Source organism: Vespa velutina, chromosome 1 (assembly GCF_912470025.1).
Source record: "Vespa velutina chromosome 1, iVesVel2.1, whole genome shotgun sequence".
NCBI classification, from domain to species: Eukaryota; Metazoa; Arthropoda; class Insecta; order Hymenoptera; family Vespidae; genus Vespa; species Vespa velutina.
In genome coordinates this window covers 15,461,130-15,478,643 of record NC_062188.1, presented here as the reverse complement: position 1 = coordinate 15,478,643, position 17,514 = coordinate 15,461,130, and the positions used below count along the sequence as shown (strand labels likewise).

At 33.3% G+C, this 17,514-nt stretch overlaps 1 protein-coding gene and 1 long non-coding RNA gene across 6 annotated transcripts in view; one reads left to right on the top strand and one right to left on the bottom strand.

Moving 5' to 3' along the window:
• Positions 1–17,514, top strand: part of LOC124953572 — a 331,352-nt gene that overhangs the window by 49,781 nt on the left and 264,057 nt on the right. For all 4 annotated transcript variants that reach the window (XR_007102265.1, XM_047505123.1, XM_047505115.1 and 1 more), the window contains exon 3: positions 2,793–2,843. Coding sequence is in view for 3 of the 4 variants with exons in the window: in XM_047505123.1 (XP_047361079.1) it covers positions 2,793–2,843 (51 nt within the window). In the remaining variant the exon portion in view is untranslated. The remainder of the gene's footprint in view (positions 1–2,792; positions 2,844–17,514) is intronic.
• Positions 1–17,514, bottom strand: part of LOC124953890 — a 100,106-nt gene that overhangs the window by 71,493 nt on the left and 11,099 nt on the right. The gene's annotated exons all lie outside the window — the stretch shown is intronic.

Sequence of the window (17,514 nt, the reverse complement as noted above, 5' to 3'; positions counted from 1 at the left end):
ATTCACTGATAAGATCAATCATCTTTCTTATCATCGTTTAAGTTAAAAAAATATTTTAAAAATAATAGATAATCCGTGTATAAAAGAAACTTTATCACCACGTTGAATTATTATTTGAATCAATAAAACTTCAAATTTAACTATCGTTTAATAAAGTGATAAAACAATCGTTCTATCGACACGCGATCTTTTATATAATTGCCACTACGTTATTAGATTGTAAAACTATTAATGGTTTAGCTAATAACTTAAAGTACTATGTTCGATCTCGACAATTCATTGAATCGTGGCCGTATAATTAATTTACCATTAACCACATATATCGCTGACGTTCCCAATGATTTTAATTCTTGTTATTAATAATCGATTTAAAGTTACTAACTCTCGATACAAGAAAATACGTGACTCGCTAATAATCATTTTGATACATACATATCTATATCTGACCAAAACAGTTTTCAATTATTAATGGCTATTAATATCTCATAGGAGTTTTTCAAATATTTAATATACTTAATTAATATAGCGTTTCTGTCATGGAGTAATAAATGATTTGTTGAAACATATAATATTTGTATGTAATATGAATATGTATATGTGAATATTAATTTACTAAATGAAAAAACATTTCCACCCTTATGCTATTTACTGTTAATCATTAATAATCGTAAATCAAAGCACAAATAATAATCGAATTATTATAAAAATACTGTTTATTTCCTATTTATAATGCAACATGTTGAGAAGAAAAAACAAAAAAAAAACAAAGAAAAATATGAAATCAATATATCATTGTAACTACGTCAGCATTTGGTTTCCGACTTCCGGTAAAAAATATTTTCTCGTCGATTCTCGTGCATGACATAATTACCATGATGATTACCGTAAGCAAAATTTGCGAATAAATTAGGTACTTCGTTATGGAAAAAAAAAAAGAAACAAAAAAGAAAAAAAGACGTACAAACAAAAATAACTATTGCTTCTTTCATTCATGTTTTCGTTACGTGCTTTAAAAAGTAACGTGATCTATAGAAAAATAAGCGTACCTTCAATTAATCCATGTGTAAATAATATATGAGAACTACTGCAACCCACTTACATAAACAGAAATATAAAAACGTAATTGCTGACGTCTTGATCAATGTGGAGTTATATTTTACAGATTTTCATACGACATACATACATAAATATTCGATGCAATAGACTTTTCAAATTTTAACACTTACCGACGGATTTTCTTCTCAAAATTAAAATTCGAAAACAAAACTGACACGAAAGATTGTGCGGTTTGTCTAATCCGACGATACATTGTCCATGGTAAAGATTAGAATGACAAGAGAACGACGACTAGTGATTCAGGAAAGTGGAGTTGTAGTGGAGAAGCAACGTTCACGTTGTGCGTGACACAATCCCGGTAATTGGAACTAATTGCTAGACGTAATTATTCGGAATTAATCGAGATAAACCGCTTAATTATCACTCCTAAGCGTTTCTCTCAAACTCCCCCACTTGCTTTCTCTCTCTCTCTCTCTCTCTCTCTCTCTCTCTCCCTCTCTCTCTCTGTCTCTCTCTCTTTCTCTCATGTTGCTCTCGTCTTGCTCAACACAACTCGCTTGGCCATCGCTGCTTCTCAATTTATCTAGCTCGTTCATTTTCCGTGACCCAGAAACTAAATGCGAGTGAGAGTCCATTTCCATAACACTGACGTCAAATCTGTACTTATCTGCATATCGTTAATTATGACTTCTTCATTTTCAATATCTGTTTATCGTCCAACGATCTAAACATACTTTACATGATTATCGTTTAATTAATGATACGCGATCTATGTATGAGTTAACAGTTAAAATATGATCTTAAACGATCCATATATGTATCAAAAATGAATAAAAACATAACGAATGTGCCAGTGAAGTTTTTTCAATGAAGTGAAGATCAAGCAAAACGAACAATGCCGATTCAATTAATTATCAAGCCAATTTTTTTTCCTTTCATCGTTATCAATGTGGTTGAACGAGAGAGAAAACAGAGAGAGAGAGAGAGAGAGAGAGAGAGAGAGAGAGAGAGAGAGGAAGAAGCAAGAAATTTCAACAGGAAATTCTTCTCGAGTAATCATAATTTTAATCGTACCATTTATTTCATTCCTTTTCTTGTTCACTTTTTCTAGTACGCGTTCGTTCGATCGAGCTAGTAACCGATAGAGTAATTAAAATTTACACGCTCGCAAGAAAGATAACAGTACGTTACGATAGCGGATGATTCAATGGTACCCAGCAAATTTATCGTTTTATCGTTCGAAACGACAGTCCTACCGAAACGAAGCAAAGTGACACTGACGCTTTCTGTCTTCCGATAAGATTTATACTCCATCAGAAAGAGGGACTCTGAAGTATCTATCTATCATTGACCGTTCAAATTTTATTCATGAAAGATTACGAATTCGAACAGAGTCGGTGGTATCACGTTATTTGTCTTTTAGAATTTCATTTTATCTATATATATATATATGTATATCTCATACAAGTGTGATCTATGATAGTTAGAACGGTACATCCATAGAATATAAATGGTAAATCCTAAAACAAAATAACGAGTTCTCTTTATCTTAACGTTTCAATGTTTGCTAGTTGCTCTATAATCCTATTCGCCAAAAAGGGAACGTAGATACATACATATATAGAAGCTTTTCATTAAGCCACGCTACAAACGCAATCCAATCTTATTATTTCTCTTTGAAATCTCTATTAATTACTTTCCATTGTAGCGCATACCATTTTCTTTTGTTGTTTCAGAGTAACAGAAGCCAGCCAGCGATCGGACTAAAGCAGACACCAAAAGCACGGGTAAGTAACCATTCTTTCTTTTTTATCCTCTAATTTACGAACAGTAGTACCATACTTTTTGTATTATCGTAGTCGTTGCTATCGTTGTAATTGTTATCACAGAAAAAAAAAAGAACAACAAACTTAACCAGAAAACGTGAATCGAAACAACGCGAACCCTATTACTAAGTATAGTAGTTCGCTCAAGCTCGTTAGAACTTGCGATCGATCCTCGAACATGGGCGCAATATGAGTTCTTTGAAAGTCAGACGACTTTTCTTATTCGCATAGGCTGACGTTCGTAAACAACGACGTGGAACCCTTTCCAACAACTCGACCCTCGCCCACATCATCACCCTTTAGCACGATTTTTGTCTTCTGCTCTGATAATATTGCCATTTGTATGCGACCACCGAAGCGTGTACTCGACGGAGTAGACCTATATTTTTATGGTCCTCGACTTTACGAGCATGCGATTGTGAAATTTTTCAAGCGCGTAATAGGGAGCACTCATTGCTGCTAGGGTCGCCATGGTAGGACTCTATTTTAAGCTATTTTATAAATATATATATATATATCAAGTAAAAGCATAACCTGCAGACGAGGACCTTGATTCATTAATAGCCTACAAAACGCCGAAAGTTTCGCGATAAATCAAAATAAAAATTATGATTATTATTATCGTTCTTGTTATATTTCTAAAGTAACCGCGACCGGTAGTTTAATTGCGAGAGAATTTTTTTCTCTCTTCGAGAAATAATGCCGACATTGCTTTTTCTCTTGTTTTAAGATTTACCGAGGCTTATACAATTTGCAATTCGAATAATTAGCGTGTAATAACCGTACATTTTTTTATTTCATTCGAATTAAAAAAAATAAAAAAAAAAAAATAAAAAAAAAAATAAAAAAAAAAATAAAAAAAAATGAAACAAACATGAATAGAAAGATTTAAATCACGGTTTTAATTTATTTTTGTTTCTTTTTTCTTATCGTAATCAACTGTCAACGTGAGTGAATCATAAATTTAACTCTTCGAATATCACGAACGTTACGCAAAATTTATCCGAGTGCATCAATGCCAGTGGTATTATGGCAAACGTGCATGCTACGAACAAAGCTACTAAATGACATACTCGCGTGCTGCAATGTAACCCGTTGCCTGTAACGTGAAAGCTCAGACTCGAGTTTAATCCCCACTGGGCCTACTTTTTTTACGAGACAGACAGAGAATGGAGGAAACAAAAAGAGGCTGTAGGAGTGTATCCCTTGCCGTGGGAAAAATTACAAAAAGTGAGAGAAACATGGAGAGAAAAAGAAAAAAAAAAAGAGAAAGAGAGAGAGAGAGAGATGGAGGGAAAGAGGAAGAAAGGAAGACAAGGATGAATAAAAAAGCCAAATCCAGAGCACCAACCGTGCCAATCATTTTACCGATCTCACATAGATGCATAATTTCAAAAATCATCAAATATTCATGCATATATTTATATATATATATATATATAAATATATCATAAATATTCATGCTGAAATACGTAGATGTCGAAACTAAAAATAGTTTAGAAACGGAGAAACTAGATGTTTTGATGGTAATCAAATTTCTAAGACATTTCGATGTAAGGTAATAGCATAGGAATTTGTGTACGCGTAGTGAAATATTCACGGTTAGATACGTCATTCGTTTCGTCTAACCTCCGACGAATTCTCCGGTAGTTTCTCTCGAGGCAAATGAAATTCGAAGGATCGAAGGCCGGAAGTAGAACGAGAGCGGGCAATCGAGAGGGTAGCTACTTCGGAACGACCTAAAATCGTGCGAAGCAATTTCGTGAGATTACTTCTCGCTGTGACACGTCGGAAAAGCTATCCTCTTCGTAGAAAAGAGCTTTTTTAGAAGGACGATGGTACCCGTATCTTCTTTTCTCTCTCACTCTCTCTCTCTCTCTCTCTCTCTCTTTCTCTATCTATCTATCTATCTCTTTCTTGAACAGGACATGATTTTCTCTGTTTTTCTCATTTTCTTTTTTCAACGAAAAATCTCAACGCGTTTGATCTTTCAGATTGTTCTCTGCTTTTTACGTATCAAAAAAAAAAAAAAAACGTAAGTCGTTTGTAAGAATTAATAAAAAAAATTCGTAATTACGAAGAGAAAAAGAGGAAGGAACAAGATGAAAATAGATGGCATAATGGAGACATTAAAGAATAGAAAATGAAAATCTCGTTAGACATTATATTTGCAGATAAAATAAATTATCGATGGATAATATTAACCAGCGAGAAATACAGGAGCTTAATGATAATTTTGAATTAGAAAGCTACGCTAATGAAAATTGACCTATGTTTTACGAAACGTTTCTTTACTAACGAAGATCGATTAAAAATATTATCTTAAAATATATCGCTGTGTTTACTAACTTAAATTACTTGTTCATCTTGTAATCTTTTGAAACAACGCATTTATGGTAAAACGGATAAAGAGGGAAAGAAAGAGAGAAAGAGAGAGAGAGAGAGAGAGAGAGAGAGAGAGAGAGAGAGAGAGAGATGTTAAAGCTTGGAATTAAAATGTACGCGGAGACCGCGTCGGAGTTCGAAAATTTCTATGGCTCGTGTATATATCGCGTTCACTAAAGTTTACAACACCGATTGCGCATCGTCCAGGAATTGTAACACCAATGTGGCCTAGACGGCGCAGTCTAATTTAACTAGTTATACGGATAAGATCGTGCCCTTGAGGTTGAACCATTCGATTTCGTGCGAATTGAACGTGTTTATGTGAGAGTTTACACACTAACGAGAAAGAGAGAGAGAGAGAGAGAGAGAGAAAGAGAGAGAGAGAGAGAAGTATGTGTTGAAACGTTCAAATTCTCTCGGGATTTACTTCCTTCTACGTTAATTCGATTCGGAAGTTGATCGATCATTTCCATTCATTATTTTCCCAGAGAAATGACGAGAAAGTATTTGATACCATTATTATTATTCACTATATACGTAAATCAAAACTCTGTTCACTCGACAAGTTCTGTTTTCCTATTCTCACCATTCGTGTCATAATTCATCGAAGCAAAAAGGACGATCAATCCTACCGAAAGTTCGAAAAGCCGCGATTCAAAGTTAGCGTCCGCGGCCGATCTCGAGTTCCGCGCCATTAAACCATAGTGTCCAACGGTTCTTCGTTTTAGCTGCAGACACAGCTACGAATTGGCAAACTGATCGGATAGTAGAAAGTTCGCAAACAGGGCTTCCCTGTGATAGGAAGTTTTCCAATCAAAACGATACACACCGAGTTCAAGATTAATAATCTTCAAGGATCTCAAGGTGACAGCTCTTAATCGGATTATTTGTCCGCGATGAATATTCGCTTTATCTTACAGAGGCATTACGAAATTCGGACGAGTTATGATACCTAAACGGATATTCTCTACTATCCCGCAAAGCTCATCGAGAGAAACCTAGGGAAAGATAAAAAGTCGCCTAAGTTGTTCGGAAGCGTGAGAATAGCTCGAAAACTTTGCGAGAGAAACACAGGAAGTTGAACGTACCACGAACTTTCGACTTTATCTTTTCTGCTGTTATCTTTTCCTGTTACGAAAGAATAAAACTCGTTGGTAATATTTGCGAGAAAAGAATTTTTACTTTCATTTTCCTCTTGATTGAATTAAATTTAATATTAATTATATTTGTAATTATTACTATATATTATTTGAATGTAATACAAACAAATCTTTACAATAAAGATTTATCTTCATTTCAGCAATTTACAATATTTTACCGATGAAATTGACCAAAAGATATTTATTATTTTTGTTTTTGTTTTTTTTTTTTTTTTTTTTTTTTTATGTTTCATTACAAGTATCTAATAAAGAATTACAAATATGTCGTAATCATTTATGAGCATCATATAAATATATATCGTGAGGAATGACGTAAGAAAATAAAATGAGATAAATTAAATGTAACGCAGGAGTGACAATGAAATCTTCTCTCTCATTTCATCCTCATATTTGAAAATGTTAATGTATTACGGGAATGAGAAATGTTGTGTCTCACTCAATGTAATATTCACGATATACGGTCTATGCATAAGCGAATATAAAAACGATACATAAATATATCTATATGTATTCGTCACGATTCGCTTTGTCCAAACAAATTTCTAACTAGATTTATCTTTAATCCATTTTACGTAAAAAAAACACATTTACATTTAACATCATCCAAAATCTGTTATTACGTTTAAGGTTTCCTAAACTGAAATTACCTTGTTCAAAAAAAAAAAAAAAAAAGAAAAAAAAAAAAAAAAAGAAAAAAAAATAGAGGAAAAAAATTGGAGGAAAGAGAAAAAAAAACGAAGAGAAAGAGAAAGAGAGAGAGAGAGAGAGAGAGAGAGAGAGAGTAAATTTTCAAATCTCTCAGATGCAAGGGCACGAGGTCCTTGTAACAAGCCTGCGCGAATTGCAACACAGAAACGTGTTTCTCTTCCAGTTCGTCGAAAATCGTGGTTCACCGTCATAAAGTGGAGTCTCTATGGTTGCATTGTTCCGTTCTTTTCGCGTTGGAATCAAAACTCACTCTCTTTCTCTCTCTCTCTCTCTCTCTCTCTCTCTCTCTCTCTTCACCTGCATGCTATTACCTTCTTCACTCGATCGCCGTATTAGAACGCTCCAAATCCTTCGACCGAGTACTCCAACGAGATTATGATTCCATCCGGAGTAAATATAGTCTACGAATGGGTATTTTAAAAATCTCGTTACGTACTCTCTCTCTCTCTCTCTCTCTCTCTCCCCCTCTTTATGAATGCTATCTCAATCTCTCACAAAAAAAAAAGAAAGGAAAGAAAGTGGCTTTATTAACGATAAAGCATTCCATGCAGAAAGATGTTGTAATTGTAACGAGTAACGGAGTTCAGCGTGAAAGCGCTACTCCTTCAAAAAGTGGGTAAAGAGCTTTCTTCATACTTGAAGTTTTTAGTACTATCGAGGCAATAGAAAATGATAGTTACGAAAGAATACAAAAAAAGGAAAAAAAAAAAAAAAAGAAAGAAAAAGGAAAAGAAAAATAAGATAACTTAACGCTAGCTAAAGATAAATGAGTAAGGATAAGGAAAAGATTTTTACTTAATTAACTCTTGAATTTTTTCGTTCAATCGAAGTCGCGACAATGTACATTATATTGACAATGTCAAATAAAGATTATCAACTTTTTCATCGAATAAATTCGTTCATTGTTTTCGTACCAAAAGATACGACTATAGGATAGATAAATGGGCAAGTGCGCACGATATTTCGGGAGAAAGCAACGCCGCCGTACACCGTACTTGTGAATGTCTCTGTATTTCTTCGTGACGTAATGAATTGGCCTGCCGCTAATTACAATTACAAATAACCAAGCAACCCCTCGGTACTGTTTACTACAGCGATACTATAACATCGTCGTCGTTGCCATCGTCGTTCTCGGCTTTGATTCTCTCTCTCTCTCTCTCTCTCTTCCTCTCTCTCTTTCTTAAGCGACCTTTCACCCTCCTTTTCTCTCTTACTCTCCTTCCCTCTCTCGATCTTCTCTCCAACGCACGCATTCACCTCCTATCGTACTCATAGATATGCAAATAGTTAGAAACATGGAACCACCCTCTAGCCCCTTATCCTCTCTGTAGTATCTAGCAGAGAGCGAGAAGTAGATGAGTACCCATTTGATGCTTAAAATTATGTATCCACTGACTAGTTCCTACTCGTACATATAAATATATGTAATATATATACATATATATATATATATATATATATATATATATATATAAATATATAAAATTACGAGTATCCGTGCGTGCTCAGTGGCGCGGTAAGTAGTACGTAACTTTCGGCTTATTTGATTACAAACTTTCAAATATTTCTTGAACGTTGGATCTATAAGTGTATGCATGTACATCCGAATATTTATGGATTTCGTATAGGTAAATATGTATCTACGTACGCTTTCAGCGTTTTCTCTTGGCACATCTTCGCATTCTCCATAAACTATTCCGGATTTAAAATCATGAGGACATGCTTTCAAGAAGTAGAAGTTTACTCGAGTATACTGTCGAACGATCGATAATATAAACAGTTTTATTTTTATGTACGCAATATTTTATATTTTATAATACCGTCTATTTACAACGTACTTTTTAGTTCTTCTTCTTTTTTCTTTTTTTTCCTTTTTTTTTTTCTTTTTTTTGTTTTTTTTTCCTTTTTTTTTTTTCAATTACTTTATCCTTTATACAAAGGACAAAGTTCATATCCGTGGAAAAAATTTATTAACCCGCATGTTTCGATTCGATAATAAAATATTATATAAAACAATATGATAGGAGAGGATATTTTTTTGATATAATAATTGAATTGCTTTTTATCGAGTTCTCACGAAATAAAAAGATATACAAAAGTTCCTTTTGCGTGGTTATAATACCCTGCGGTCGACTTACACCACGAATGTTGGAATGAGAAAGGTGGAAAGAAAGTTGATGCGTGTATGTACAGCATGTATATGAAATAGGAGAGTGTAAAGGTCACGATAAGAGTGCGTTACGCTGAATCCCCCAGAGCTATTGAGCGAAATGTAACGTATTCTTTGCCCCTTTGGATTTTCGATAATGCATATATTTGTTACCTACCATCAATATAGTTATCCTATAAGAATCCTAACATTCCAAGAATGTCGAGATATCGAAACGAATATGTTTTAAAAAAAGGATCGCTTTACTCTGAACATATTTTATGTCACGTAATAATATCGTTTTTCTGATAGTCACGCGCTATACAAACGTGCTCGTGCATAACGGTCGTTATGTCGAAGTTAAATTATTTTGCTAAATAGATTTCATGGAAATAATAACAAATGTGTATATATTTACATATGTATTTACATATATATAAATGACACTTATATAAAAAGTATCTAAAGTTTTCATTTCGCAATATGTATTATCTCGCGGAATCATAATTAATTAAATCGTGTAACGTGATGAAACATCAAAACATATAACTTTTTGTGCAACAAACGCGGCTTAAAGATATGTATGAATGTACACGTTTTTTCTTTTCTGACAGTAGCCGCCAATTAATTTCAGAATAAAAATAAATCTAAATGAATAGCATTGTTCAATATTCAGGTATTTATGATTATTATATTGTTTTTGGTTATTATATTGTATTAAAAAAGAGAACAAAATAGAAATAAAACCTCCCTTTTAATTACAATCGTGAGGAATTTCTACTTACGATTATAATATTTTTATTTCTCTTAGCGTATCATCGAGTTATTTCGAGAAAAATAAATTATTTGTCTTATCGTACGATTTTATCTTATGTAAATAATTTAATTTCTAATTTAAAATACTAACACATCATTCGTCGTTATTTCTTTTCGACGTCGTTTTTTTAATTAAATGTCGTGTTTATCCAAAAGGAACTCTTAATTAACGTGCAGTTAATCTGTCTCTCTTAAAAAAGTTTTGTAAGCGTAACCGTGACATGCTTCGATCCATAATTTCGCGGTGCTCATAATTCATACGATGTTAAAAGCACCGAACACCTTTCATGAAGACATACTACACATGTATATTTATGTATATGTATATATATATATATATATATATATACATAATATATATATATATATATATATATATATATATATATATATATATACATGTTGGGCTAAAAAGGCATTTATATTTCACACGTACCGTAGTATTTTCGTGCGGTCGACACATGGAAGAAGAAAGAAAAACAGGGAGAAAAGGGATGAAAAGAGAAGCAATGAAACGTAGAGAATAGCAACTGAATCTCGTAGATTCTAACTTATGTCGTCTTCTCTAGCTGTGCGTTTCACGCAACGTTCGCGGCTGACAGCAAGTGCAATAAATCACCGTGGGAAATTTGTATCCTTCCACGCGCTATTAAACCCAAGAACGTTTAAGGGGAAAAGATGAATGTTTAAGATGTGCGACCGATCTTTGTAATTAGAATGAAAAGCTTTAACATCACTAGACTAAGATTACTGTTAAACGTTGCTGTTAACACCGTATCAAATTATAAAATTCAGATTATAAAAAAAAAGGAAAAAAATCAAAAAAAAAAAAAAAAAAAAGAAGAAGAAAAGAAGAAAATAAATAAGGTTACTAAACAACTGATAAAACAATCTCATCGTCACTTACGTAATTCTAGGAACTTATCAAAATTAATATAAACGCTGAAGGCACATGCTTCGTTTGAGCTTGGAAAGATTAATTTGATCATACACGATTATAGGGAAATATTACATCGCTTGTACTTTGATGATTAAATAAGTTAATGAAAATCCACCATCGCATGCTCAGTGCTAATCGATAGATATTTCATATAATAACTATATAAATTATTCATATATTATCTATTTTAGATCGAAATAATAACTAATTAATTTGCATGAGTTGAGAAATTATAATATATAAACAATTATGAAAACATTTGTTGTATCATGTACATACATACCTTCGATATATTTCGGTATATTTTTCTAACTCAATCGTTTTGTTTCTTACGCAAATCAATAAAGTGATATGTATATCTATTACAACTATTATTAATCGAACAAGTTTATACGATTGATCGATTTTTTGGCATCGTGCGGAACATTAGTATCATATTACTCGCACAACGTTTTGGGAAACTGCATCGACGCGGAGAGACACGAGAAACGGCTCGGAAATGCGATTCATTCATCCGGAGCTGAGTGTTACTTTGCTGAAAGTTCGATACGAACTTCTCGTGCTCCTCTACTTTTTCATCCTTTTTCTCTTTCCTCTTTAGTTCCCTCACTCTGCCTCTTCCTCTCTTTCATCCTTGCTCTTCTTCTTCCCCCTCCTCCTCCTCCTCCTCCTCCACCTCCTCTTCTTCTTCTTCTTCTTCTTCTTCTTCTTTTTCTTTTTATTTCCACTCTCTTCCCACTCCAGCAAGCAGGAAAACACAACCGAAACTCGGTCTCTCTCTTTCTCTCTCTCTCTCTCTCTCTCTCTCTCTCTCTCTCTCTCTCTCTCTCTCTCTCTCTCTCGGCAACGGCAGGAAGCTTTTCCGTCTTGGAGAAATAGCATTTTACGTCGATTCCCTTTCGTTCAGTGGCGTAGCAACTTGAGAAACCGTTTCGAAAGAATATGTACTACTTCCACCAGCTATGAACTTCTACCAAACGTCTTTAAATATAAAACTAGGGTAGATAGATATCCCCTTTCTATTCAAGCGGATATTCTCTCCTTAACATTTTCAAATCAATCGTTATTAATTCATTCGTTTAACAATGGAAGTCTAATGTAAAACTTCTATTTTAGCTTCACGAATATTATACTTTCGAGAATGAAGAAAGGAAAAGAGGAGAGAGGATTGAGGGGGATGGAGGAGGGAAAGAATGGGACACATTTGTTCATGATGCGGATATACTTTGTATATCATTGAAACGTTTGAAACAAAGTCAACTCGTTATATTAACTATGTCACGTTAATAAACATAAATTCACACTTCGTATACCATACTTACATTTAGAAAATATTAAATATATCATCTTTTTTTCTCTCGTTTCTCCTATTTTCTCTTTTATCTATCTATCAAATTATTTAATTTAATTTACATATAGATCCGATATTGTAATTTAGCATATTAATGAGTATTATTTGAGTATTAATCATACGTTCGAGCATGTCGATATTAATAAAAATTTTACCTCTTTTAAAATGTTAAATACATAGTTTCATTATCGGTAATCTTTCGTGACACACGCGACTAGTGTCTATAGCACCGAGAAATTTACGGATTGCGATTTCACAATCGACCATTTCAAGTGCATACACTGTTAGCCCCATACATTCCTACCTCCCAATATACGCTGCACTTCATAAATCAAGTACTCTATTCTCCGATGCATGCGACAGTTTTCACACATAGCGTTGGATATCCGTTCGATGAAAGATAAGATAGTACGATCTCTGATCTCTCTCTCTCTTTTTTCTCTTTCTTTCTTTTTTCTCTTTCTCTCTCTCTCTCTCTCTCTCTCTTTCTCTCTCTATCATTTTTATTATCTTCGGTCTCTCACTTACCAGAAAAATTCAAGGCTGGAAGCAAAATCGAAAAGTCAAATTAATTTAACCGTATAGCGAACTAATTAAACTAATGGAATTTTCGCAGTTATCCTCCCAATAACGCTACTGAATGTAGACTGAGCCTTTGAACGAAACGAAAAGTAAAAAAAAAAAAAAAGGGAAAAAAAAAGAAAAAAATATGTTACAAGTCGATAAGTACTTTGACATTCACACGAAAATCATACCGTAGTCTCTTGTGTATTTACATAGATCTAAATATATGATATACTATTCATTTGTAATACGTTATTGAATGTTTCGTCCTTTTTTTTGTTTTGTTCTGTTTTATTTTATCTTTTATATAAATGTTTTATACCTTCATTTTATTTTTATTTTACTCGAAGGTTTGTCAACGGTACAATCTCGATCATCATTTCTGTTACGATATATTTATTTTTAATCTTATTTTTTCAATAACAATGAGAAATGTTAACTCGTCGCAAACTTCACCTCTGATAAAAGAATAAATAAAACGTACGTTTGAAAAAGCTTTATACGTTCAGATTCATTCATTTATTCAATGGTTATTTTAGTTTCAATCAAAATAAATTTTATATATCCACGTTCACTGACCGAAAACTTGTACGATTAATTAACAGTTTCAACGAACCTTTCAGAAATTTTCAAAGAATCGATATTTGCGATTACGTACGATATAAAAATCTTCCGATATTTTCCCATATATTACTATATTTGTAACTTGTATTCCTATTCGATCGATAGATTCTCGAAGAAGATATGCATGTCATTTTACGATCTAACTTATAACATCGTTCCGCATTCGTATTCACATATATCGTATACGTGAACGACGAACTACCTGACCTACTTCTACACGCATCTTTACGCTTCATATTTTACCTCGATGTATTCTACTCGCAGATATTTTTCTTTTTCTTTTTCTTTTTCCTTTTCTGTTTTTTTTTCTTTTTCTTTTTCTTTTTTTTCTTTTTTTTTTTTTTTTTATCTTTTCATTCCTTCCCTTTTCTTTTCTTTTCATTTCTTTGCCTTTCTTTTCTTTTCTTTTTTCTTTCATAGTTGTAATCTCTCGGTGCGAAAACGCATCCGCAAAGGAGGTTAATACGAACGAGATCTAATTTCACGAAGTTTCAACGAGACTCGACATTTTACGAATAGCGCACCTCTTATCTCGAACGAGAAAACGTTGTTTTATCGTTGAGAAACCGAGAAAGCTTTTATCTACTAGTACCGATCGAATTTACAAATAAAAAACATTAACATGCTCCCATTACATATTGTTGTAATCGTAGTGTGTCATCGAGCATACTCGACGCATGGATTAATGAATATTTTATAGAAGATTAAAAAAAGATGCAACAGTTACTACTCGTCCGATCGTTATTAATCGAGAAAGTTTACTTTTATCCTATGTCATTTGTACTTAATCGTTCGTGATAAATAATTGTAAAATTTTACGTTCGATGTATACAAATAAATTGATATAAAATAATTGATAAAAATAATCACAAGATACAAGTATAATTTCGAGTATTATACATATTATAGTCTCTAATTAACAGAAATAAGAAAAATAAAAAAAAAGTATTTATTTTGTATGAATAAGATCTATAAAAATAAAAGAACAATTCTTAAATAAAGATTAATATTACGTAAGGTATTCTTTTTGTTACATTATGATCATCTCGGTACGTTGAAAATAATTTTCTTTTCTTTTTTTTTTTTTTTTGTTTAAGAAAATTAACGTTGATACGCTACCATTCGTTTTCTCTTTTAAATTTACCTTTCAAATTTATTACAGTTTCTCTTATTTTCCTGATCCAATACATTCTCTATGTTTTCAATGGAATTCAAATCGGACGATGATCATGGAGATTGCAAAATGTTTTTCTACAGTAATGTAAAAAAAATTCTTTGTAAACGTTAAATTTGCTTTCATCAAGGAAAATAACATCAGCCTGTCACTCAGATTCTTTCGATCAATATTTATTTGCATATTCAAGTCCTTCTCGCCTATTTGTCGCATTAATGTATAACCTCTTCGTATATTTTACGGATGAACTGTTATTCCACGTTCTTCATTTAACAATGTTGCTAACTTTAGAACACTTATTCATAGAATGTTTTCTTTTTTTCCTTTTATTTCTTTTTTCTTTTGTTTTAAATATCTCTGATAATGCCACATTTATCACGAGCACTCGGAATAAATAAAAACGTCCGGTTTTTTTAGAATAAAGACAATCCTATCTTGATTTCTATATTGTTTCACAATGTCTGACACGTTACTTTTACTCCTTTTCAATGAATTAACAATTTCACGAAACGATTTTTCTTTTTCTATCACTAATCAAAAATATCATTAATTGCTAGATACCGAAGGATTACGCGTTCTTATTTTTGCGACTTATTTCATCGGAAGTTCAAACGATACTGATGAATGATAACGATTCTAAACGATTGTAAACGCTATTACACAAGAGCGTTATGTTTACAAACATTGTCTGTTTTTGAGAATCGAAATTTCATTGTAATATACCAATCGTCCATATATTGTTTTTTTTTTTTAATCACAATATTAGCTAGTTAGGTATTTATTATTTAAACAATCATATACACGAAAGAAATAATTTTTGTATTTTCGTTAATTAAAAATCATAATGTGACATGGCATAAGATACTTTTTTGTTTTTCACCGTAGGTATATTTTTTTTTTTTATATACAGATGATAATACTCGAAATTATAAAAATGTTCAAGCGTAAATACTGATCGTAATACAAAGATGAAGAAGAATTTCGTTAATGTTAATACATGATAACATCGAAATGGAGAAATAACGACGAGGAAGGCTATAACAACTATGAGGAAGGAAATATCTTGACAAATTTCAAGGATCTTGTATAGAAAAAGTGTGTCACTTGATCGCTTCGACGGAATTCGATATAACTGGTTCAAACGATTTCTTTACAGTTCGATTTTCCTGTCAGACTTTATTCGTACTATAGGTAGCACACTTTACCAGGAGACCGTTCTACGTAAATCTGGATTTTTCTCTATAGGAAGAGAACTCGAAGAACTCGGTTTGTTTCAACGAGGATCGAGTCTAAGCCGGCTACGTTACCGAGACTGACTACTTCGATGTTTTTCCAAGGGTGAACCTATTGCACTGAATAGTTTCCAATTGGCGCCGACTTTCTATCGATTTACGTAAGTTTCTCTTAGTACATGTATATTACACATCTACGTTAAATATATGTGTATGTACATATAGATAGACAGACAGATAGACCTTGGAAAACGTAAAACTGAACGTAACTGACTGATAGTAGTCGAAGTAATTTATCAGAAGCATAGATAGATAGATAGATAGATAGATAGATAGATAGATAGATAGATAGATATCTACTACGTGAAAGTAATGAAAACTTGACTCGTTGAGAAAATCTATTTCGATTCGGCGAACGATATGTGGAAGGGGTAAACGGACAGGAAGGAGGAAAACGATAAAAAGGAAAGAACCGAAAAGTCGTAACAATGTCGACTTTAAAGTTTAGAAATGAAAGAAAATACGCATACATATATACATTTCTAATATCTATAAGCCGAACATTTTTTTTTTTATCATGAACATATTCGAGTTTATGTATATGATTACGATTTAACCATTCGATCGAATGTATCTTTACATATATAATATCCGTACATATGTACTCAACCACAGACCAATCCAAAGGGTATTACGAAGGGTGTCGGTGAAGGATAGAGAAGGAGAGACTGTTGTTCATGCTTTGTTCTCCTGCCGAGGGATAAACAGACGCGTGGCATCGGCCGATAGCATCGTCACGTCGAATCGACATTTCGCGATCCAATGCTGAGAGAAAGAGAGAGAGAGAGAGAGAGAGAAAGAGAGAGAGAGAGAGAGGCAGAGAGAGAGAGAGAGAGACCTGTCTCTGTACCAGAGCCAACTTCCATTTCACTGTGCCAGGACTCGTTACGTCCTCTGAGCTTTCTCTCTACCTCTCTAGTTCTCCTTCTCTCCTTTTCCCTCTCACCCTTTTCCTCTCTATGTCGCAGCAAAGAGAACCGAGCTGGAAAAAGATTTCAATTTTCTCGTCGCCTTTCATATTCCCATTCGCCAACTTTTCCGTCTCGTCCTGGAAAACGTACGAGTCTTCTTAAACGGAGCGGAAAGAATAAAAGAAAAAATACAGGAGAAGAAAGATGAGTTGCTGGTGGGGGTGGGGGGAGGTTGGGTGGCGGAGGGTGGTGGTGATGGTTGAGGGGGAGGGAGGGAGGGAGGGAGGAGGAAATAAGGGAAAATAAGAAAACGACGAATTTTCGAATATCAATGATAATTACGGCCTAGGTGAAATTTAATTTCAGATAAAACGGAAATGTTCGTGAACGAACGAAATATAAAAAGGAGAAGAAATGGGTCTCGATAAAGATAAAGGAAAAGGAGTGAAAAAGAGAATTGAAAAATATCAGAGATATTATTTGATCAGACACAAATACATCAAACGGGAGAATAAAGAAAGGAAAATACCGAGCGATAATAGATTCCTTTAGTAGACG